The 26535-nt window shown below is 39.9% G+C and overlaps 1 protein-coding gene across 2 annotated transcripts in view; it reads left to right on the top strand.

Moving 5' to 3' along the window:
• LOC144809462 (sodium- and chloride-dependent GABA transporter 2-like) overlaps positions 1–26535 on the top strand; it is a 1234427-nt gene that overhangs the window by 812171 nt on the left and 395721 nt on the right. For both annotated transcript variants that reach the window (XM_078673716.1, XM_078673715.1), the window contains exon 7: positions 14285–14419. In XM_078673716.1, the coding sequence (XP_078529842.1) occupies positions 14285–14419 (135 nt within the window). The remainder of the gene's footprint in view (positions 1–14284; positions 14420–26535) is intronic.

Genomic DNA, 26535 nt, shown 5'->3' on the forward strand with positions numbered 1-26535 from the left:
GCCATGCATATATACAACATTGGATGGTTTCGTTAGATGTTACCTCATTATACACGCAGATACCTCAGGGTGAGGCTTTACAAGTGATAGAACTCTATTTGGAAAGTAGACCTAAACCCCACAGAAAACTTACAGAGTTTATCCTACAATTGTCTGAGGTAGCACTGGAGTTTAGGAATCCCTCTATGTACAGACCAGAGGAACCGCTATGGGTTGTCCCTTAACCCCACAGATGGCAGTTCTGTTCATGGCCCAGTACGAAGAGAAGTTCATTTTTAATAGCAACCCATTTAAGAGCAACATCATACAATGGCTTTGTTACATCAACGGTATCTAGTGCCTATGACAAGGCACAAAAGAGGATCTTGGAATGTTCCATAGCTGGCTCAATGCATGCCATGAGGACATCAAATTCTGCTCAATAAAAGCAAAATGACCTTGACCTTTGGATGTGAGTGTATTCCCCCAAGGAAACAAACTCATAAACACATTACACCATAAATCCAATGACAAAAGCACAATCCTACATTGCAAGAGTGCTCATCCTCGCAATTTAAAAGACAACCTTCCCTACGGGCAATTACTGCGAATCAGCAGGAATTGCTTCCGGAAAGAAGATTTTGAAAATCATGCCGCAATTTTTTGTGAACAAATGACGAACAGGAGCTAAGAAAACACTTAAGCACACCATCAAAAGATTCTGGTTCACTCGTAGAGAGGCCCTCCTCCAGAATAAAGTTAAACCACCCCTTGAAAGAATGGTTTGTGCCTCCAAATTTGGCCCTGAAAACAATAAATTCCTGCAAATCATTTTGAAAAATTGGCATTTATTAGAAAATCTGAAATGTCTGTTTGAAAAGCCGCTATTTACCAAGAAAAAAAACGCAAGTATTGGGCAATAAATAGTTAGAGAAGATCTATTTCCAGTGCGACAGAAGAGTGATCTACGCACTCAGTGGAAACTGAAACCGGTGGAGCGGCATCATAAATGTGGCAATTATTCTGCCTGTGAATCAACAGTTGAAGGTAAAGAATTAATTCACAACACCTTTAAATGGAGGCATACAGAGTTCACTGACTGCAAGATAAAAAATTTCATATTTGCGGTCTTGTGTCCCTGTTCAAAAATGTATATTGGAAAAACAAATCAACAAATCAATCAACGCATTGTCCGGCACCGCTCTCGAATTAAAAAGAAAGTTTTGACTGCACCCATTGTAGCGCACTACATCGAGCACTCACATAGTGAGAAAGACCTCAAGTGGACAGTGTTGTTTGGATGAAACACAAAAAATAGGGCTTTTGACACAGATGCAGCACTCTTGCAGAAAGAAGCCTATATGATATTGAAATTCAATAGCGCCCTAAGGCATAAGATTACACGTTGTAATTGTATTGTATAGTATTGTAATTGCATTGTATTGTAATTGCATTTATAAAGCGCTTACTACCCCTGACGAGGCGTTGAAGTGTTTTTTCAGCGAGTAGCACGCTACTCCAGGACCTACAGAGGATTAGTGTTGAATTAGTATAGTGAAACATGCAAGTACATTTTAAGTGGTGGATAGGTTAGTTAGTTATTTGGATTTGGAATGATAGCAGAAGGATAAAGGAGGAAAAAGGTTTTTATTCATATTGCACTTGTTACCCCTGATGGGGTGCTGATGCACGCTATTCAGGAAGCCCATAAAGGATTAGTGGTGAATTAATATGGCGAAATATGAAGTAATTTCGATGGTGGATATTAGTCAGTTACTTGGAGTGAGAAGGATAGCGGAGGGATACAAGGGGAAGAAACGAAAATATTACTTACCTGTAAGAAAAGTTTTACAACATAAACTCTTCTAGATTCCCAAACTGTGCATATTCCGCCATCTAGTGGTTAGAGCCGGAAAGTGCTATGTATTTATAATTATTTTTTTTTTGCTTTGGGAGGTTGCGAAACCTGATTCCTCTAGTGAGGCTACAACCCCCATCCTGTGTGTGCAGGCTCTCAGATTATGTTTTCCCCTTCTGCATTGCGATTCTGTCTGCTTGTTGAATACGTAGAATATTGATTGCTTATAGGGCTGAGAGTGTAGGGACACTTGTTGATTTTTAAAAGGTGACTTATTTAAATATAGATATATATACTGATATGTACATACCTATATATGGATATATACAAATACATAGATTATTTATTTATTGTATTTATTTAACTTTTTTCTGTCTGCTATGTCCGTACCTAGGTGAGCTCTCTTGCTACAGGGGGCATCAGTTGATATAATAGGAGATATGCAGCCTAGTTGCTGCGGTGTTTAGTTTTTCTTTCTCTGTTCTCTCATATTACGTATGTAATACGGCAAAGGAGATGTATAGCTTTAGCTATTTGTTAGCCCTTGGAAGTACTTATGTACTATGCTTATGTAGGGGCTATGTTAAGAGTTCTACTTTTATTTACTTTGTTATCTAATTAGTTATTTCTGTCTTTATTTTCTTCTTCCCCCTTCACCGGGGAGGAGGGAGGGTCATATGTGAATCTAGAAGAGTCTATGTTGCAAACCTATTCTTACAGGTAAGTAATATTTTCGTTTTGCAGCATAGACGTCTACTAGATTCACAAACTGTGCGTCGATTGTGTAGCGGTATTTTGTAATCGTGGAGGAGGGAGTGAAGTGTAGTTGATCCCCCCTATGATAATAAGAAACACAAATGGTGCAGAGTACCACTTGTTGTTTTGTGAGAGAACATGAGTTCTTATGAGAAAGTAGGTATCCAGATGGCCTTTCATTGAGGAAAGTACCCATATATGTACTCCCTTGTGAATATATCTGCATTTGTTTCAGATATTTTACATGTGACCAGGAACAACAAAAACCCTTAGATGTTTTATTGAAATAGTTACATTTTATAGGCCCATTCATCCTTGCGTAGGCTAACACCTGATTTGCTTGTTTTATTCTGTGAGTGCTATTTTAATATGGTCTTTACCAACCACTAGCTTTTGTCTGAATGTTTATTTATTTATTCAAGAATAACAGCACAGGTGCACCACAATAGTTACTATAAGACAAATCAGTATTCGGTCTACAGTTCCAATGAGTCACGGAAATCGAAGTACCTCAATTTTGTTTCTTTATTTCAAAATAGAAAAATGAAGCACCATACAGCCGACGCGTTTCATCCCTCAAAGGGTACTTCTTCAGGGCTGTTTAAACAAGAACATATAAACAAACATGTATAAGACACATATAAAGATATTTATAAAAACATATTCATATATACATATTTACATAGGAACATAAAAGGCCTAACCAAAAACAACAACATATTTTCCTATTTAGCAGGTTCAAGAAGGTGTTGTCTATATCTAGTCAGGACTATTTTAAAACTTGGATAGACAAGCTACGTGAACAGAGGTTGATAAATAAATAATCTCCTTGTATCCATGATCTCTGTTTTGAGTACAAGGCACAACTAGTTGCTAGAAATGCATATTTCAGTGCACCAATGGTGCTCAAAGTGTATATCAGAAAGAACATGCCAGAGGGAAAGGATGTAGAAAATTAAGAAACCCAACAGGAGGGAGATGAAAAAGGAATGCGTTTAAAAACAGAAATTAGAAGGGTACATATAAGTTCAAAGAAAGGAAAGGATGTCGTCATGCATAGTGTAACACTTACTGCCGAAAACCACTGGGGATAACCGATCGAGTCTTGACCTACCCATAATTCTAGTTAGATACTTGGCCATGTGAGAAAATAACCTAAGGCATCCGAGCCAATCAGTCAGGTTAATGTGCGGTATTATATTTTCTAACTTCTTAATGAATGAACAGCTCCAACTGTATGGTGAAAAAGGAGTCAAATGAAAGAGAACAGAGAACAGCTACGACCAATATAGGCTAAAATACACCTTTTACTGATAGAAGAATCTTCAAAATAACGTCTGAATGATGTAATAGATAAGTAGATAAAGATCTGATGGAGTTGTGTTGGAGAGGATCTCGCCAGATCTAGAAGTTCGAATATTGCTAAGACAAGTTAACCTGTACATGGTACTGCAACAGGATCGATTAGATGTTAAATATCATCTTAAAACGGTAAGAAGAACTTACTGAGGACAAGAGATCCAATGGTAATCCAATGAACAGTAACCTCGATGTTTAGTGTTCCCAATATGTGAGGGTCCAAGCAGATGGATCTATATGATAAATAGATCTGTAGGCAAAAAGGGTGGAGCCATTAATAATCCCCCTGATGGAATTAAATTTCAACAGTCGCTAAATAAGACTTGAGATTAGGCAAACATACAGTATGGGGGTAAACTGAGTTACAGAGCTCCAAGAGGAAAAATCACCAATTCAATATTGAGCGGCATTTGTAATGTACTGAGTAAACTCTACGGAGGGCCTTAAGTGATGGAAACACAGGATAATCATAATCTGAACAGATCTGGAATAAAGAAGGCCCCTGCTACATCTATGATAGCATATTGATAGCCAAAGCGAGTATATAAAACCCCAAGTGGTTTAGAGAGCAACTGTCTTCTTACCTAACTTTAATCCATAACTCAAATACGATCCCACAGCATACAGAACTTATGCAAAGTATAAGAGGTGAAAAAAACAGAATCTGTAAAATATAGAGGAGATGAATAAGGAGGTGTTAAGCCCCAAAATCCCAATATACATGCCTAGTGTTTATAACACAGAGGTTACAGAAAAAATTCAGCCATATAAACAGGTGTAGCCAGTAGTATTAACTAAACTCCAGCTATCAATTGCCTTACACCACAGAGCACTGCGTTTCCTTTGCTGCCCGAGACAAACACAAGGTATGGGCATCCATTTCCATATTTCCTATGCCGCCCACGACCACTCAAGATGTAGTCGACCATATACATATTTCCCTTCTTTTATTTTATTTATACCATTCTCCTCCCAAAAGATACAGGTAAGTAAGCTAAGGGACTAACTGTCTCAATATGAAACTACAGAGACCCAACTTGTATTCTCTCAAAGTAAATAGAGGCATCCTAGTCAATACCATAGCCCCTTCGATGCTTGTGACGGAACCATTCCGTCATCAGTCACGGCTGAGCTGTGCTGATGACGGAACGGTTCCGTCACGACCGCACCCTGTTCTGGAATGTCCAGCACAGGGGGGGGGGGAACAGGCGCCGCACGGAAGCGGATAGTCAACTGGGACAAAGATACATGAGGAGTATCCACATTATCAAATCAAATAAAAGTATATATATAGGTAGTGGTGCTAACAGTAAATATACGGTAGCAAAAACTCCTCATCACGGGGAATAGTGAAAAGAATCCCATCCAGCATCTTACCGTGATATGATGTGCACGATCGATAATATCAGCGTCCGTCCCACAGTCCTCCAGCAAGGAATAAACACAGGTTGTGCGGCTTCGTTTATATAGCTGGCCGCATCACCTAGAATAGAAACACCTGTGAGGTATTGAGACCGGAGCGTCACGCTAGGTCATATGACTAGGTGTTCGCGAGTATCGGCCATCTTAGAGTGGATAAAGATAGCCGAATATAACACTGAGGAGAGGTACATCGCGAGTGTTGTTATTGCAATTAATAACACAAACCGTTGTATTACTATTCAATAAGGGCGTCCTAAGTCACGTGTGGACTGGCAAGTAGGTTAACTTGACAGGTCGAAATGGGAAATTTTACTGCAAAAAGACTCTGCTGTGGCAGGCTTGAGCCATGTTTTAATTAAGGGTGGGTGGAATTTGCGTAGTCGCGCAATGCAAAGCTCCGCGAAACTGTAAAAAATCTCCATGAGCACGCAGAGTACCGCAAACATGCGAAAAGCACGAACAAGCAAAAAGTTCCGCGGATCGCGGACTTTTTGGCAATTCCGCGTTCTCCACGGAATGCCCAGGCCTACTTTTTAAGGGCTACTGAAGTGGGTGGCACAATCAGTGCTGCAAGCCCACTAGTCTAATACCACAATAGAGCAACCCAATTTTCCCCAAGGAACTGGATACGATAATAATCATGTACAAAATATTTCTTGGGGAATTATTTAAATCCAACATATTTCCATCTCCAAATTATTTCCATCTTTAGTATTGATCCACTATGTGAATCCGACTGATTAATCATACAAATAGAAACAACAGTCACAGGGGTATTTAAAATAAGGATAATCTTTTGAGGTTATGATGGATGTGGTGTCAACGTTTCGTTCTTCAGTGGCTGATTAGGTCTGTGAGATCATGCTCAGGACCCAGCGTTGTTGAAACAATCAATCCTGTGAAAACTGACATAAACAAACTAATCAATACAACCGGTGACACTAGATATTGCCTGCTTACAATAAGACAAACACCGGTGTCAAACTATAGTGCCAAATTGCCATACCAAAAATGCTAATCCATTCATTAAAAATGCCACCAAAGTGCTTTTATTTATGATACACATCATGTAACCCCAAGTGTAAAACAAGTCTCATGAACACAACCTTATTCCCAATCGAAAAACAATACCTTGCTTCCCTTAACAAAAATTCCAAATAGAAATCTCCAGTCTGAGTATTACTGTGGAAAGAAAATCCACATTTAAACTTACTACTACAGACTTACTACAGAGTAAAAACACAATAAAAACGCACACTAAGGCACATCGTCTTACCCAATTCCAACTTAATTTGAATCGTGTCCTCTGAGAACACAACAAAGGAACATTAGTCCTCATCTGGTTATAAACATGACCAAAAGAAGAAAACAAGAGTTATTCACTAAGCCTACTTACTCGCATTCCATGAAAACCCGGCCGACTAAAATGTCTGGTCCAAACAAGAAGTATAGAGACCACACACCGACTGTGGAGTCTTGGTCGTGCCACTTACGTGGTAATGCGCCACAACTAAATATTCCAAGCGTGGTACAAGGAATACTGGTTAAGCGAGAGACCGTGCAAAAAACGGTGACCATCTTGGTATTTCCTAACACGATATAAAGATTAGAGCTATCAGGGAGCAATCTTCAATCCGACTGACAACATCCTTATCAAAGGTACCCCAACGAGGGAAGAACACATAGCTACCTTGTGTGATATCATTGTCAAACAGAAATTACTCTAAGCGAGTACCACTCATGTAAACTAATAAAAATAGCAGGTTCTACAACTTCTGCGGAAACGCTCCACATCTGAATACTCTACCACTTGATCCAAGGAATACCAAGCACATGGGAGACCCTGAGAAAGCAGCTGCCATCTTGGTGTTTCATAAAACGATATAAAGAATCAAGCTATAAGGGAGCAATCCTCTATACTTCGGACAGCATTCATATAATAGGTACCAAGTCGAGGGATTAATACAAGGCTGCCCTACATGATGTCAAAGTGAAACAAAAGTTCAAAAAAAATTCCTACAAGTAAGCACCACTAATGCAAATAGCAGTCATATTATAGTAGCTTCCAAAGTAGAGAAATCAATGTTAATGGCCTACATCTGCAGAAATCAAGCTCCTTAATCATTAAAGTCGGTATAAAAGGTGGACTCTTAAAAACCTCATGTATATCATCCTAATCTGTTCTTATAGGCAAGAGATCATAAAAAGTAGCTCTACATATTTATCACAAACATATAACGTATTTTATATAACATTTCAAAAGGTATGAGATTCAACATAAATGTGCACACTCAATCAGCTCATTGCTGTAGGTCAATATACAAGAGCTCCTATTCAGTATAAGTATAGCAGAATATTTCCAAAGATACAGGATCAATCATGGGCCCCTAAATGGCATATCCAATATACATTGTCACAAAGATTCAATACACAGATCCACATATAGAAAGCATTATAAAGTGGCTAATGTCTGCCATTCCACAAATTGGTTAAGACCCTTTTTCACAGGTTTTGCTAGCCAAATCTACCTGTTCTCTCTTATTGTAAGCAGGCACTCTAAATCATGTCTACGTTTCGAGCATTTAACCAGTTCCAAAACAAACCATTTAATTTAATTTGGGGCATGTGCCTTATTCACATACTGATCAACTAATGGTCGTCCATTAGCTACTTTGCACCGTATGCGTGACTGATGTTACACTATATGTTTCTTTACTTCTTGTGTAGATTTTGCTATTTAATATAAGGAACAAAGACATTCAATGCATTATATCCCATTTTTGGAACAACAATTTGAATAATGTTTCAATGCCCACACTTTGTCATTTAAGGTGCATGTTTTTTCTATGGATGTTGTGGCACAAGCTGAACAGTTACCACAAGGGTAATGTCCAACCTCATGTTTTAGGCACCAAAGAAGTTGTATTGATTTAGGTTTAGGATAATGATATGCCCTGACCAGGTAATCTTTCCGATATTTCCTCTTTTGAATGCAAACAACGGTATTTCCCTCTGTATAACAGCAGTTTGTAAAAAGTGGCAATTTTGAAATATAACATTTTTTTATACAGTTAAATTCAGTTCCAAAGGTCATTACACAGGTCAATCTTTTGTAGTCAGGTTCCTGAAGAACCTTAACTGTTAGCATGACATCATGGTCATAATACCAAGCTCATTTTAGAGAGGGCTTCACAGGTAGATGTGGCTAGCCTATCATGATCAGTTTTGACATAAGGATCTTTTGCTTCAGTGAAGTAATCCTCCCTCTTAGTACAGTTACGCTTAATTCTTAAAAAATTGCTCAAGGGCAGGTTATCTCTACAAATAGGAGGATGGTGGCTTGTGTACTTCAGAAGTGTATTTCTCGCTGTTGGTTTTGTATATAGGCTTATTTATAAAAGCCCTGAATCATTCCAAATTTTTAAATCCAAGAAAACTATTGATTGTTTATGATACTAAATCGTAAATTGCAAATGACTGTCCTGAGTGTTAAGCCCTATATGGAATTCCAGAAGTTCACTTACCGGGCCATGCCAAATCAAAAAGACATTGTCAATATATCTTAGCTATTTTTCATATTGTGTACAAATGAATTGTTATTATAAATTACCTTGCCCTCAAACGCAGCAACATACAAATTTGCTATGTCTGGGGCAAAGATTCTCCATTGAAGATGAAATGATTCTGTTCCAAGGCAATCCTAGCACAATTGACAATAAAGTCAGTCAGTACCTCATGCGGTCCAGGTCTTAATTCCAAAGTGTTTTCAATAACTGATAATGCGTCAGTTTGAGGTATATTAGCATACTGACTTTCAAATTCCATAGTTACTAGAATATCATCATGGACATCGAATTCCACCTCTGCTATTTGTGTGATAGCGGCTGAGCTGTCCCTAGTGTATGATCTAGTCAGACGAACAAAATGTTTAATAAAAAAAGTCCACATGTTCAGCCAAGGTTTACAGAATCGACTGACAACCTGCAACTACAGATCTACAAGGAGGGTGCTTGTTATCTTTATGAATTTCATGTAGCGTATAATACGCCTGAACGGGAAAGTAGTTTTTATTGAGATTATCATATTCCTTTTGGCTTAACCATGAACCATCTCAACTCAAAAGAGTAAGGCTAGTAATTTATTTTCTGATCATCCCAGTTGGACCCTTAGTTAATTTCTGAAAGTGTACAGGATTATGTAGTTGTCTTAGTACTTTTGTATCATAGTCTATTTTGTTCTGTATAATAATATTTCCTCCCTTATCGGCCTGTTTCATTATTATATCCTTACAATTAGCTAGGGAAGTCAAAGTATCCTTTTGTGCTTCAGAGAAATCGAACTTTACATATTTGCGTTGCTGAAATATTTAGTCCATCTCAGTTAGAATTACATTTTCAAATGTCAACAATTATTTGCCAATTAGATTTATGGCTGGAAAAAAAGGTTGAAGGACAATGAAGGCCTGTGGTGTCTACATTTATGTCCATTGGCATTTTGGCCAAAAATATCTTAGACGTAAAGTTCTAAAGAACTTCTAGGGCTCAATCTGTGTCAGAAAAGGATCATTTCTATAGGTTGGTATAAATGACAGTCTAGTACTAAGTACTTCTATTTCCTTTGAGTTCAGCTCATGCAATGATAAATTGAAAATAGGGACAATTTCTAAGTTCTTATTGCTTATGTCTGAGTCTACCATTCGAAATATTGTTTCTGGGTTTGGCTGAACCCTGATGTGTATTGGTTCCTGAACCATCCTTGTCTCCTGTTCCGAGCTCGCCACCTCTGGGGTTGTTGGCCCTGCTGTAAAAAAAGCTGGTTGGGGCCGCTTGCCCAAAACTAAAACCCAGATTGGTTGCTCCACCTCCGGCGTTGTCACCCTCTGAGCTTGAGGCAGGAATATCTGAAAAAATGGCCAGTTTATGGAAACTCCCTGTATAATTCAGGCCTTGTTGGCAAAAGTTATTTCTTAAATATGGATATGTTCATTCTCGACTGTATTTTCTAATGTCTTTCTGGAATTTATCAGTTTTCTTTAAGATATTGGTTCTAAGAAACTCAGCTAGTGTGGCCTCCAGATTTTTTAGGAATTCCTTAGTGTCCATACTGGTCTGATCTTCTAGCAACTTCTTTTCTAGTTCTGCAATCTGCAATCTACCCACTAGTAGCATTTAATATACAAGCGGTGGGCACATGCAGTGCACTTTACTAGAGACTTACCAGTAAATTACCTGTGCCAATTGTGAATAAGCCAATCTTACCATGCTTTAAGTAGAGAGCACATGCACTGTAGCGCTGGATAGCTATGGTAGGTGCCCAGAGTTCTCTTGCCAATAAAAATTAATTCATCAAAAGGGGGAAAAGGAAGTGAAAAGGAGGAAGGCAAAATGTTTGGGGTGACTGCACAAAGGGGCCATTTTCAACACATAGTAAAACAAAATTCTTTCTGCATTGGTTGTACTAATTTCCTTAGTAAAGACTTGCATTCATTACTTTCTTCATTTGTTAAATTCCTATTTTCTCCTAGGTGTAGTTTTATGCTGCAGTTCATTGATTTCACATGTGCCATTTTATTGTCAATATCATAAGTCTAAAACAAAATTTCATTTTTTGGAAATGATCTTTCCATTGCATTGTTGCTGTGTAAATTCTACAGAAATAATCTTAGCTGATATAAAATGGCCTGGTTTGACAGAATAGCAAGCTAGCTTCTGATTAGCTTCTTAATTCTTTGTAAAATTTGGATTGGTTAATTTTGGACAGTCGGATGATGATCACACAATTATCTGTAAAGCATCTGATGTACAAACTTAAGTCACACAGTCAATAGTAGTAGTAGTAGTACTGTATTCGGTTTCAATGCACCATCAAAGTAATCATACACAGTACAATAGCAATATGACTAATATTTTAACTACAAGTTAAAAACAGTAAATATCCAAATCGATTTTAATACATCAGCTGACCATGAAATAAAATCATTACCAATACAAATCCATCCCTATATAAATCAGTGCTGAAACGTATGTAGGCTATGTGCAAAAAAGCTGAAAAAAGACCACAATTTCTTTGCAACTGTCATAAAAGTTTAAAAAGATTAAACATTGTGCATTAATTCAAATGTGTTTGTGATCAGAATGTATCTTGTTTGATAAGCTACTGCTGTCATAATTTTATTTTGCTTGTACCAGACCGCCTGTAGAAATGTACTAATAACAAAAACAATTATGGGAGCAATACCATTTGTTTAAATTATTTGTGCAACAAGAGATCTGGTTAAACTCATGTCCCGACATATTGTGCGGATCCATTTGCATTCAGGACCCATAGCACTGCTGGCAGAAGAACTTTATGTGTGTCTCATTTTCACTTTCCAAGACACAGGCCTGGCAAATGCTTGAAACTGGATCCTTGTTCTATTTATTAGGAAATGATCTAAATGGAAGGGTATTAAGTTGAAGGCATATATACAAACTTTTAGCTAAGGGCGGTGAAACTGAGTCTAAAATAATGGAAAGACCTTGAAGTCTAAAAACCTATTGGTCAGGGATCCATTTCACTAGTTGCTTACATAGCCCTCGTGAATATGAACCCAATAACATGTTTTCAGGACACATTAAATATATAAATTAATAAATGATTCAAGCAACAACTAAAATTGGGGCTATAAAAAAATTCAAAGCACAAATAGTAAACATTGTCCTATCTAGATGATAATAAAAAGTAAAGTAATGAACAAATCAGTGGGGAATACAGCGGTAAAGAGAAAACATGACACAGATCTAAACGTGCTCACAAAAATACACAAATAACTGTAATACATAAAGAAAAAGCAGTCAAAGGGCAAGATGCACGAAGCACTGGTCACAAAGTACTATTCACAATTTACGAGCATTGTTTTTGGAAACTGTGTGGTAGGTTGGTACCTATGTACAAATAGGTTGGTTAACAAAATACTAAATCTTAGTGGGTTGCAATTCATCCAACCACATAGATATTAATGAGGTGGGTTGCAACTACGATTCGATGCTGTCACAGGGATGGTGATTTTTTAAGTCATCAGCCCATTTCTGAGATACCTTTTAAATAAAGCAATTGTTTATTTTTTAAATGCAGTCAGTTTTCTTTAAATGACAATAGGATGTGTTTAAAAACACTTTTTTTTAAGTAGGTAGTTGTCATTGGGACCACTGCCTGCCTACTTAAAGAAAAATGTTTTTGTCAACATTCACAAAGGGTAAGGGGTCTCTTAGGGACTACCCGTTTGAGAATGTCTTACTACTACCTTTCAGTAATCATTAAAATATTAGTGTTTTATGGCATGATTTTGTTCGAAAAATATTAATACCTATTATTCTGTTTCACTGTTTGGAAGGGTCGCCCTAACCATGCCCCTTCCAAATATCAGTTTAGTATGTAGTTGCAAACCCAAATTTAAATTTAGTACCGTGTTACCAAATTGCAATTTGAGTTTCTTACATATCAGAATGTCTTTTTGTAGTCACAAACTGCTCAATTCTGCAAATTGGACCCTTTGTGAAAGCAAAAAGCCTTCATACATTGGCCCTTGGTACTGAAACATGACACTGCCATTTTGGATAAAATAGCAAGCTGTAGTAGGTGGCCATATGCAGCTGCGGAGGCGGATAGGGCAGTGATTAAATAGGTCAGTGTCCAGAGATTTCTGCTATAGATGGTTGTCTCCAACCTTGCCTCATGTGTCTTTCTTGCTGCATGAATGTGTCTCTTCTTCTGCTTCCGCACTAAATCAAGTCCACAGCACCCTCCTCTCATATTTGATTCACAGAATATCACAGTCAAGAAGCAAAATAAGTGCAGGGAAGCAAAGTCTTAATGGCCCGTTGCTAGGCTTGATGAACACCAGGGGCCAGATGTACGACCCATTTTTGCATGCGCAAGCAGGTTAGCGACCCGTTTGCGCATGCAAAAACGGTGAAGGCCATGTACAAACGCTATTTAGCGAGTCAAAATGTATTTGCGATTCGCTAAATAGGATTTCCGACTTGCAATTAGGAAGGGGGATTCCAAGGGCGTTCCTTCCTAATTGTCTGCCCTATGTAAGAATGTTTTGCAACCGCAATTGCCATCGCAAAACTCTTGCAATTTACTGCCCTCTTCAAGAAGGTGGTAATGCAGTCACAAATGGGAAGGGGTCCCCAGGGGACACTGCCCCTCTGCAAATGCAGGGAATAATATTTTTTAGGGGGAGGCAGTGGTCCCATGAGCCATTACCTGCCCTTAAAAAATGAAACGAAAACATTTCTTTTTCTTTTTTTAAATACATCCCATTTTCCTTTAAGGAAAACGAGCTGCATTCCCAAAAAGAAATTGCTTTATTTAAATGCAGTCCCAGACATGGAGCTCTGCTGAGCCCAGCAGGCCACCATACCTTGGATGTCCTACCATTCCCAATGGGGTGGCAAATTGTGAGTGCCTCATTATTATGCATGAGGCATTCAATTTGCGACCCCATTGGGAACCGCAATCAGTGCCACAGACACTTGTGTAGATACCAATTTGCGAGTCGCAAATTGCTAGTCGCTAGTGTGATGCAATTTGCGAGTCGCATATTCCTTGGTCATACATCTGACCCCAAGTCTGCCTATTCTAGATTCTACCTCATTCCTCTTTCTTCCAACACTCTATACTTCCTGTCTCTGTATGCACTCATTCAGATTGTGTTATGAATATGCAGAGACCTTGAACTGAGCTGCCTCCCCTCATCCTTCAAGAGAAGTGTTCCCTTGCATCATAGTCTCTTATTAAAATGATCTAGAAATGCTTAGCAACCCTATTATTGCTAGCCTTTGTTTTTGGAAATGAATATAGTTTTGTTTGAAGTCTTATTCTTGCATTGTTGCCTCACACTTGGTTTACTGTTTTTTCTGACAGGTTGCATATTTCACTGTTTCATTCCCTTACCTCATGCTGATAGTTCTTTTAATTAGAGGTGTCACCCTGCCTGGGGCTCTGCAAGGGATTCATTACTACCTTTACCCAGATTTGAGCCGACTCAAGGACCCCCAGGTAAGGAAAGGACCGACTTTGTGTATATGTTGCATGATCTATTGTTTGGATGTTTGTAGGTACTCCTGAGCCCGTCTATGGTTTTGGTTCTTATCTGTCCACATTCTGAAATTGTCTCTTGAAAATGAACTCATCGTGCAGTAATATGTTGAGTGCAAAGCAAAACAAAGTGCATGTGTGTGGCAAAGCAAGGTGACATATTATTATGGTTTGTAAAACGTCTCAGAAATTATCACTCAGCCTCTCACCCAGGACTGGTACAACATGTTAACTAGGGGCAAATGTTCCAGTTTTGGAGACACTTGTGTTATTTAGAAAGAGAGTTGTTTTCAGATTAGGTTTCAATAGTAGCAAAATAACCAAATAGAAAACAAGGTATTGACACTGTAAATAGTTTTGAAAAATGAAAACGGAGTCTGAGCTTATTAAAAGTTTATAAAATTGTGTGCTCCACCCTCGCAGATTGACAAATCTACAAATGGGGGAAGAAAAACGAAATTATCAAGTATCAATGTTCATTTTTAACTAGAAAAAGAAAGAGCGAAGGACCACTCTTACTACTTGCTGCGATTAATCTTTGTAGTTGACTTAGAGACAATAAAGAGGTAACATTAACCAAACAATTTAACATTTCGTGTAACCCATTTGACAACACAAGGAACATTATGAACCAGAAAATAAGGTTAAGATGGTTTATCACAAATTAATAGCCAAACTGATATAGAAGAATCTCAAAAAGATAATATAAAGGTACAAAATCACCAATGGCAGACCAAATCTCATTATAAAGTTCAGTCTCAATAGCAAAAAGAATACAATAAATTCAGTGGCAGTAATGCAGAAGAGAAGACTTAGGGGGTCATTAGGATGGCGGGCAGACTTTGCCTGCTCGCCATCCTCATGGGGATTGGGACCGCCCGCCATAAGGGCGGGGGTCCCGTGGGGGGTATTAGGATGCGCCAGCCACAGTGGCTGCCGCATCCTGCATTTTTAGTATTGTGGCGGGCGGTGCTGTCAGCACCGCCCGCCACAATGCTAAAAATGCACTTATGCATTTGCATAAACAAAGCGGCAGGCACCGCGCGGTGCCTGCTGCTGTGTTTATGCAAATGCAGGGGGGTACCACAGGTACCCCCGTGTGTACCCCCCACCTCTCCTTCACTCTGGGGGCCCAAAGGGGCCACCCAAAGTGAAGAGCGCATGCCTTTCGATGCCGCCACGGAAAGGCATCTGTTTTGGCCCATGTTAATATGGCTGGCGGTGTCGAATAGACACCGCCACAATATTAAACCTTTTCCGCCCCAGCCGCAAGGAGACCGGGGCGGAAAAGCGGCGGACGGTCTTTCCGTCACCACGTCCCCCCCCGCCATAGTAATATGGCGGGGGGGAAATGGGTGGCGGGCGGGTATGGATTTCTGGCGGATCGCCATCCCCGGATGGCGGTGGCAATCCCCCAGACATCCTAATGGGCCCCATAGTATCTGATGCTCTGTGTAATATTTCTGGTTCTCTCGATTAGTCATAAATAGATTTTATAGATAACTAGTCAAATCCTATACAAAACTAAAGTCATCTAGGGAAAGGATGTCAAAATTAAAATAATAAGGAAAGTGTCAGCATAGGAACAGATTTCAGAAGAAATCGTTTTAGCAGTCAAGTATACGTCACATAGCCTTACACTCTTAGAGAAATAGAGTAGAGAAGTCTGTGCATTCCCAAGTCAATAAGGGTCTGATCTGCTTCAACAAAGGAACCTCTAATTGAACCTCAAGGAGTCAAAGATAAGCACATCGCACATGTGACCAATACCAGTAGCTTTCAACTCTCCCAAAAATTCACATTTTCCATTTTCTCTTGATCCTTGCATCCCACTACTTAGGCCATCTGGGCGGCTTTGAATGTCTCCTGCCAGATACCAAATAAATGTACTACCCTCATTCAACTTATCAGCACCACATTTCTTTGCTGATCTTGCTTGTCCCTCACTATCACTAGTACATAGATACTCCTTTCACTGGCTAGGAGATCATTAAGAGACCCTGCAGAGAAGAAAACAATCGAAAAGCAAACCACTTGTACAAGCTGAAGGTTAAGTGTCTAAGACTGTAAGCTTAATGCCCTCGGTGTTGCTAATTCAGAAATCATTTCATTATACACGTTGAATAGTTGGCTATATGTGCGCGTACAATTCAAAATAAATGCAACCATTAATAAAGGAAATCAGATTATAAGGCAAACTGTAATTTCAATATATGCAGTATGGCTCGAAAATTCTACACGTAAAAGTAAATGAGAACTGCAAATGGTCACATTATAATCAAAACATTAAAGCACAAACACGGTTCAGAATCTCTAGTCCCTAGTGAATGCACTGCATTAAATGCATTTTAACACACCACCTTACATTATAAATCTATAAGGTCTGGAATTAAAACATTTTAATACCAAAAGGGTGATTCAATAACCCTCTAATGTTATAATTCTCATTATTAGAATGAAGCACATTGAGTATAGGATGTCCATGTCCCGTAAATATTGCTTTTCTGTGACATGTAAGGGCAGAGCCAAAATTACGCTGCTCCAAAAATAAAATCTAATGTGCTCATGTGTGCCCTTCTAGAACAGCTAACAGAGAGGACACGTGCAAACAGAACAGACTAGTTTGCATTTTCCTCCCCAATAGCAATAATCATTAGCAAAGCCAGCAAATTTCAGGTTTCGTTGGTGTGTAGAATGTGCAAGACGATGCCACAAATACTTTAAAGCTATTCGTTTCACAGTCCTTGTTTACCGGTAGCGAATAGAGACAGAACATCTGAAAACTGACTGGTACTGAAAAAGGTTATTTTTTTCCTTCAGCTTCCATTTTTAGGTCAAGCCTAGAGGCAGAGCACGTGCACTGCTCTGCGAGGAAGTCTGTAAGTAACATGCACACCGCACGCCCACCTCTATTCATTGGTTGCTCGGTCTGCCTCTACCAATGTCATATTTTTGTTGGTTAATAGTGTACATTTGTCCCTCCTCGTGGCGGTTTTGCTCCCACCCAGGCTACTGGCCCTGCTACTTGGATCCTATTGTATTGAAAGATGATGCGTAGTCAGGGTCTTGTAGATACTCAAGTATATTTATTCTTAAGTTACAGGAAGATAGTAAGTCTTTTAGATGTCTCATAAGTTGCCATAAATACCCCAGTAATTGCCCCACCAGGAGCAGCCTCCTGGCTGCTCAGCCATCCAGATCAACTGACACTCCACTCATACAAACCCACTCCAACATTCTGCATGACCTCATCACAAGCTGAGCAGGTAGGCAGAGAACTATTGAAAGGAGAGTGCAGCAGGTAAAAGGAAGACTACAACACATCTCCCCCATTATAATATGAAAAACAATAGAAAGTGTGAAACTGTTAGACACACGTTAAAACACAGAGAGAAGCAGTAAAAAGAAAAGGTATATCACCTCCGATTGCTGTGAAAACCATAACGAACAATTGTAAGGAAGAAGTGTAGCGGAACAACAAATAAGAGTGAGGAAAGATGCATGAAATAAAACATGCCACACATCTCATCCTACCCCTTGATAACGCCATGAAATAAAACATACTTCACATCCTACCCCCTTACTCAAAAATGTATAGAGATGGTAAAACACACAAACGGCAGAAAAGAGGATGCACTACAAAACATGTAATACACCCTACTCTCTGATAAAATAAGGAAAACAAGGAAAGCAAGGCAAAAAGATACAACAAAAAACTACATACTGCGTTTCCAAAACAACACACCACACGGTGTACCTAAACGTCACATGACAGAGCCAACACCCATAAAAAAAAACTATGGGTAACTGTAAATCCAAAACAAACAAAGGAACACATCATGAGTTATTCTAACTCAAAGCAAACGATATATGAGTCACTTGAACTCAAGATAAGAAAGTTATGAGTAACACTAACTCAACGGCAACCAATCTTGGGTATTCCTACACCCAAAGGAAAACAAATTATGGGAACAACTAATCCCAAGATAGACAAAAATTTTGGGAATTTCAACACCCAAAGGAAAACAAAAATAATGAAAATCGCCATGCCCATGGCAAACATCTGGTAGGTTACTTTAGACCTAAAGCAAACAGATTTCGGGAAACTAAATCCAAGGAAAACAAAAACCCACGCCAAACTAAATTTAGGAAAACCTTTAAACCCATGACACACACGTACAACTGTATAAGGGACACTCCAACCGAGTCAAAAAAACTAAACACACACTTACTAACACCACTCCAGGAAACAAGAGACAAAAACTACAAATGACCAGCAAAAATAATAATGTCCCATGCTCCCGTGAGCGGTCTCTGTTGTAAATACGGCAAGATTCGCGACGTCTTCCATAAAACAACATCATTCCGACAAAACACAGCACATGGTTAAAACAAACCTACTACAGTAATATGCCCCCAATACAATGTTGTGAAAATGCAGATGTAAAAACACAAGGTTATCTAACACAACAAACTAAAACAATAAACGTGGTCACCGTAGTCTAGGTAGATGAGCGATACCTCACCCGAAAGTCCAATCCATAGATGAGCGATACCTCACCCGAAAGTCCATGTCCATGTAGCTTCACCACAAAGTCCAGAAAGTACCTGCCAGATCAAGAGTATCCACAGCAGCAGTACCACAGTCGCAGTAATGACAATCCAGTTCGAAATGACCACATGCGAGGGGTCAGCACCAACAAAAATATAGCAAACCCATCTTGGATTAGAAAAGAAAAACGCTGCATCCGTTGAAAAGAGCGAATGATGAAGTGTCTGGACATCATAAAAGAACTTGGAACATCAAACAAGTCAAAGTCAAAATCCATCGCAAACCTATCTCCAACGTCGTGTTTAAAATCAAATCAAAGAAAACCATCCCAAAGTGCTAAGATGGCCGCCACTGCGTCGTCAAGCGTCATTTTCTGAAGGAAATAGGCCACGTTGAGCATGACGCAGGTTACACTGCTGGGATCCGTCACAGGGGTTATCTTCACCAGTACCCCCGGGAATTCGAAATGCGTCATCATAAAGACACAGCAGAGGAACAGAGAGGAGCTCTGCTGGCCAACCGTCACCAACTCCACAACGGTGAGTCAAAGCAGAGAAATGCTCTTCACACGCTAGGAAACAATTATTGAACTTCTGGTAAAACACGCTGCACAACAGAAGTCTTGAGTCTTATTATTAAATTAGACAATCCTCACGATCACGCAGATGTTCATCTCGAGCACCAAACAAGTAAATGAATTCCTTAAGCATATATTTTTTAACCAGTAGATGGCAGCAACAACTCAGAAATCAGTCCGAAATGTAAGGAATTTGCTGAATGTTGTACACATCGAAATATTCCAACCTCATTGCGCTGCTTTTAAACATAGCGCTGCATGTTACACTTTGAAAAGTATCTGGTACATGACATGACAGCTCACATTGCCCAAAGAAATATCAGCTGCGTGTAAAACTTCGAAGTCAGTCAACATCTGCTGCGTTTTAACTCTTTCTGCACACAATGTGATTCCTTCAGGCCACCGATCACACATGGGAACACTCACCCCAGTTCAGGAAAATCTCTCTTTCGGGGGAACACTCACCCAAGTTAAAAAAAAACTGGCACGTCCACGTTGAGGCCGACCGGTCTTTGGTCACTGGTGGGGCATGTGGACAGTCAGTTTGCTTTTTCTTCATGCACTTCTTCTTTTTCTAATGCTTCTTCAGTTTCAGCAGTTTCAGCTTCTTTTTTGCTTGTGCTTCTTCAGTACTTCATATGTACAAGCCCATTCAATGTATATCACATAGGTTCTCCAACTCGTCGCCAGTATTGTAATGAAGGATGATGCGTAGTCTGGGTCTTGTAGTTACATCAAGTACGTTTATTCTTAAGTTACAGGAAGATAGTAAGTCTTTTAGATGTCTCATAAGTTGCCATAAATACCCCAGTAATTGCCCCACCAGGAGCAGCCTCCTGGCTGCTCAGCCATCCAGATCAACTGACACTCCACTCATACAAACCCACTCCAACATTCTGCATGACCTCATCACAAGCGGAGCAGGTAGGCAGAGAACTATTGAAAGGAGAGTGCAGCAGGTAAAAGGAAGACTACAACAGATCCTTTCACTATAGGCCACATGTTTTGTTTGAGAGCACTATATCTTTCATCCCTCTGCTGTTGCTCACTGGCACATGGTGCTGCTTGTTCTTTCTGCCCTCTCCTTGCCACTGGCTGGCACACAGCGCTGCTTGCAGTTCAGGTAACCTCCTCCTTTGTAGGTATTCTTTGAAGTGGGCACCTATGCATATTTATTTTTATTATTAACATTTCCTATATTCTAAAAATACACAGTGGGTTTCATAATGCTAAGCATTGTTGGTCATGTGCTGAAAACATTTCTCATTGTTGACGTTTCTTTATACCATGGGAGGTCAGATTCCCACACTGGTTGGCACGCAGGCCGTATCTGGGCGTGTCTGGTCAGAAAGAAGCACTTCTGCTTTCTGCTCTGACAAGAAAAGTGTCCACTTTCTCCTACTCTGCCGCGGTCAGCTGCCCCACCTCTTTCTTCCTCTTTTTCCCTCTATTTCTATCTCTATGTCGCTCCTCCTCACTTGCTGAATCTAAGAGTGACTTCAAGAAACGGCTCTTACCCTCTCTTTCCTCTTCTTTCCTTCATTCATTCCCCTGGGAAATGGATCCAAAAGAGAACGAAACACTTTTGATGGAAATGTCATCTTTTTCTCACATTTTGCCATTCCAAAGTGCAGCCTCGGGATGGAGAGAAAAGAAGATTCAAAATATTAAAAATTAATAAAGAAAAACAGAGTGGTCGCAAAGTGGCCACATTGGTTATATTCATGCCCAAACACATTAGCACCCACATTACAGAGTTTGCCATTGATGCACCACTTTTGTTGATGTATGAGTGGAAAATGTTTAATGTGATCCTTGTCAGCTGTTTTCCTTTAGTATATAAAATATATACCAATATGTGTTCAGGAATGTGTTCTTTTTAAATGCTGCTTATGTTTTCTAAGGATATAAACAATAGACATTGACCGGGTCCCTTCCGGGCCCTATAGGCATGTCTTTGACTTTTCAGGCAAAAACAGTAATTGATTTCTGAAGAATGAGTGTAAAAGTGTTAAGGTAACCATGTTGTTCCTGCTTACATTTCACCTGCATTACTTAATTGTGCATTCCCTATGTGATTGCTTTTTCCAGGATGTTATTACGTTTTTTTTTCAGGCAGCATATTACTCTTGCCTAGAGTATAATTTGAAATGAGTGGCATCCAGGTGTTTCTAGCGGAGCACAATTGGGTTGTAGCTGAAGGCAGTGTGAGTTTCTCTCAGTGGGGCAGTATGGTGTGCAGTGGGGGAGAGAATATGGCACTATGACCAGAGCTTCTGATTTGGAACTGGCGAGCCAGGTTCAGCATTTATGACCAGTCACCAGACCACTCTTCTGAGGGAGCACATTTCTATGCTAGACCATAGAATGCCCTGCTAGACCATAGAAGCCCTGGTATCTTAGCACTAGCAGGTGGACTCTAGTGGTGGCAAGTGTGAGTTAACCTTGAAGGCCTGTCCACCACAATCCATACTAAAGTTCACCTCCAGTCTTACTGGAAGACCTACAAAGCAGCACACCCTATAGCAACAATTACTCTGTCACTGAGGTCACAGGACCTTTGAGGCCAGTCCACCTCACCCATTGGTAATTACATTGGCCTTTTATCAGCAGTAAGTGCAACTCACCAGGTATCCGCAATGCAGGATTTGCAGCCACACCAAACAAAATTAGCAAATATTACGGTCTCTTTTTTCACGAACAACCACTTTTAACATATGCTTGTGCATTTGGTCCATGTATTGTTTTAATCCACACTAACAAGATCTTCAATCATTGGGTCTGTCAAACGCTCTCTTTTCTGCATAGGCATATCTGTGTGCTTGGGTAACATAACTTAAAAACATTGCCAATAGCGCTGGCTAAATGCTTATAAGGTCCCAAAGGCGAGACCTATTGGCTATGCCAATGCTTATTCAAATGATGTTATCAACGCTCCTATCCGAGTGCTGGCTGGCTGTTTGCCATCTCCTAATTAATGTATTGTCCCTCTCGGGTTGGTAATAGAATAATAGAATATGTGGATTATTGTTCAAAAATGCCTTGGTCCAAGCTGCTCGAATTACAGAATTAAATATGTTGTCATGAATGGTGCAAGTGCAATACATGTCACTCCTAAAAACAGGATAGTAATCAAAATGAAATAATCATTTAAATGTCTTAATTTCAGAAGATCACACTTTTTATAGGATATAATAAGTCTTGTGGTTTTGGGTACACTTCAAAATATATTTTTTTAAGTATATTGTTGAAATATGTGGTGAAATGTAATTTTGTGATCACTCATTATTCTTAATATGGCATACTGTTTTATGACATTGCTTTTCTAATACAAAACCTAGGAAAATCTTGATCAAGACCAGTGTTCTTAATCTTTTCACCTCTGTGATCCCTCACTAAATCACAAGTGGAAGTCAAGGACCCTTAATTTCTATAACTTGAATCTTAAAACTGTACAAACGAATACAGGAACAGACAAACATTAAACAAATGCACAAGTTATGAAATATGTAAATAGTTTTTATTCCAAAAGTTTTATTGGATTTTAGAATAATACAAAAAAGAGGTACATTCTAATTCAATCGACCGTTGACAGCAACCCCAGAAGATAGCCTAATCCCTGCTGATGAGGGGTAAATACCCCGAAAACGTGTACAGGGATGGCGAAGATTTGAAGATACGCTAGATTTCGAAAGAAGATGCATCGCAGAAAATGGAACTACAATTACCATGGTCCTTAGGGGCGATCCCGCTGGTGTTTTAGCAGTGTGCGACCCCATATGGTGAATATTTATGCTCCTTGGAGTTTGGAGCTGACGAGCTCGGGACCCCGCACCTGCACGCCTTTGTGTGATACTATACCTGTTAATATTTGGCGGCACACAGCAACCCCAGAAGATAGCCTAATCCCTGCTGATGAGGGGTAAATACCCCGAAACACATGTACAGGGATGGCGAAGATTTGAAGATACGCTAGATTTCTAAAGAAGATGCATCGCAGAAAATTGAACTACAATTACCATGGTCCTTAGGGGCGATCCCGCTGGTGTTTTAGCAGTGTTCGACCCCATATGGTGAATGTTTATGCTCCTTGGAGTTTGGAGCTGACGAGCTCTGGACCCCGCACCTGCACGCCTTTGTGTGGTACTATACCTGGTAATATTTGGCGGCACACAGCAGCCCCAGAAGATAGCCTAATCCCTGCTGATGAGGGGTAAATACCCCGAAACACGTGTACAGGGATGGCGAAGATTTGAAGATGCGCTAGATTTCGAAAGAAGATGCATCGTAGAAAATGGAACTCCATTTACCATGGTCCTTAGGGGCGATCCCGCTGGTGTTTTAGCAATGTGCGACCCCATATGGTGAATGTTTATGCTCCTTGGAGCTTGGAGCTGACGAGCTCTGGACCCCGCACCTGCACGCCTTTGTGTGGTACTATACCTGGTAATATTTGGCGGCACACATCAACCCCAGAAGATAGCCTAATCCCTGCTGATGAGGGGTAAATACCCCGAAACACGTGTACAGGGATGGCGAAGATTTGAAGATCCGCTAGATTTCGAAAGAAGATGCATCGCAGAAAATGGAACTACAATTACCATGGTCCTTAGGGGCGATCCCGCTGGTGTTTTAGCAGTGTGTGACCCCATATGGTGAAATACAAGATATTGACTGGTGCTTAAGAGTGGGGACATACATTAGGAGAGCATGATTAATAACAATTACTTGTTATACATAATAACATACAACATGACTGACCGTTTTTGCTGACAAGGGGGGAGATACATCCTATTTCGTTCACTAACAGAATATCGACGTCACTAATATCGCCCAACAAAATTAACAACACCAAAATATTGACCACAAAAATATCGACATCCTGTACTTCTAATGCAAATTACAAAAATATTGAAACCAAAATGTAAATGTCACTTATATCATTGTCAAAAACATTCTTTATTATATATATATATATATATATATATATATATATATTCCTTCAATCCTTCTCCAAAGTATATAAAGTAGGCACCGACACCGTGAGATAAATATCAAGGATTATTCTTTATTCCATACCGAAGACGCGTTTCGACGGACCCAGCCGCCTTGGTCACTACATCTATATATATATATATATGTATAAAAAATAATAATAAAAACATGAAATATATTTAAAAGTAAAAGACACACAGATGATGGAGGGAATGCACAACAAATCAAACATTCTCACCCGGTCAATAGATCTAGGTTAAATCCATTGTTCTTCTGTTCACCATGCCACCCCAGTTTAGACCCAGGCATCCGCAAATCAGTCTTGACCCTATGTATGCCTCATGGGAACAGTCATGACCAAACTGCCAAGCCAACTCCTTCCTGGACCGGAAACAAGCATCCTGGAACCAGTTTCAGGGCATCACCCCTCATTTTGCATTCTGTCCATCAATTGTTTCTTTTTGCATTTGTCACCCAGAGTTGGACAGGTATGCCCAGACGTGGGTCCTGGTCTCTTCATGCCACTGGAGTCAAGCTATCGTGGCTGATGAGAGGTGAAACCCCAAAACCATTTTCGATTTTAGTGTTCGAGATAACAATGTATCTTGACTCAAGCTGTCTTAATTTCAACTCTCTGTCGCCTCCCCTCCTATTTTTGGTACTGAGTCAATGACGAAGTACTGTAAATCTTCACATCTGCCACTGTGATGTTCATCAATATGATGGACAACTGGATAACTCTTATCATCATTTTGAATTACCCTCAAATGCTGCAATATTCTTACATGCACCATACTTATGGTGCTCCCCCACATAAAGTTTTGGACAGGGGCATTGCAGTATGTACACCACATAAACACTTCTGCAGGTATAAGAGTTACGTATCTTCAATGGATTTCTTAACAATGGTAACTCAATTTCCTTTATATTCATACCATATTTGCATGCTTTGCGTCTTTTTTTAAACGTTTTTTTAACATAACATAGCAGTAGAACCATAGCTATTCACAGTCATTGACAGATCAATCGTACAAAGTGCATGCGTATCATGAAATATCAATATATAGTCTGGCACAATCAATATCCACAATCTAAAGAATAATGCCTAGGAGACAAGTAGGAATAGAAAACATAATCTCTACGACCACCTCCCTTCCACCGACCAATATCCTGTGTCGCTCCGCAGTGAGATCACAGGCCCTCAGAAACCTAATAATCACAGACGGGACCATTTAGAAATAGGGAGCCGAGGACCGCTAGTCCAGGAATCATTTGGGCGACAGCTGGTAGAGGAGTAGTAATCAGCTTACCCAACCCCAGTAGGGGTGATGCCCTGTTCCAGGAGTGTGTCAGAATTGTAGCAAATGGACTCCACATATGCTCTGTAGGGACCCCAAATGTCTTTGGGGCGAGATGAGCTAGGTAGGGTACTGGAATAAACCTCACTATTGACGCTACAAAATGCTTGACTATTCAACCAATTCTGTACAGTGGGAGCTGTCTTGCGCACGCAGTGGATTGTTATTTCACGTTTGGCCAGTAATAGATTAAGGCCAGCGAATCTCCTACATTTCTGGGGGAAGGTCATCACGTATCCTAAAAGTGCCATCTCTGGAATGGGTATGAGAGAAATTGTAGTCATGTCGCCTAGTGCGCTATGTACCTTTTCCCAATATGGTTGCAAAACAGGGCAGGTCCATGTGAGGTGTGTGAAATCTGCTTGTGGGGCCTCGCATTTGTGGCAGGTGTTAGGCCTGGTCGGGTCTAGTCTGTGTATTTTGGGATGGTGTGATGTTGATCAGTGGAGGAATGTAAAATGTAGTCATTTGTGCCTGCTGTTTAGTGAAACATCTTTTTTGACTGCGCAGCATTTGTTCCATTGTTCATTGGTGATGGGACAGCCCAAATACTCCTCCCAGTCCCTTCGGACCTTATCATCACAAACCGGTAGCA

The sequence above is a fragment of the Lissotriton helveticus genome, chromosome 1_1 (assembly GCF_964261635.1).
Source record: "Lissotriton helveticus chromosome 1_1, aLisHel1.1, whole genome shotgun sequence".
Lineage (NCBI taxonomy): Eukaryota > Metazoa > Chordata > Amphibia > Caudata > Salamandridae > Lissotriton > Lissotriton helveticus.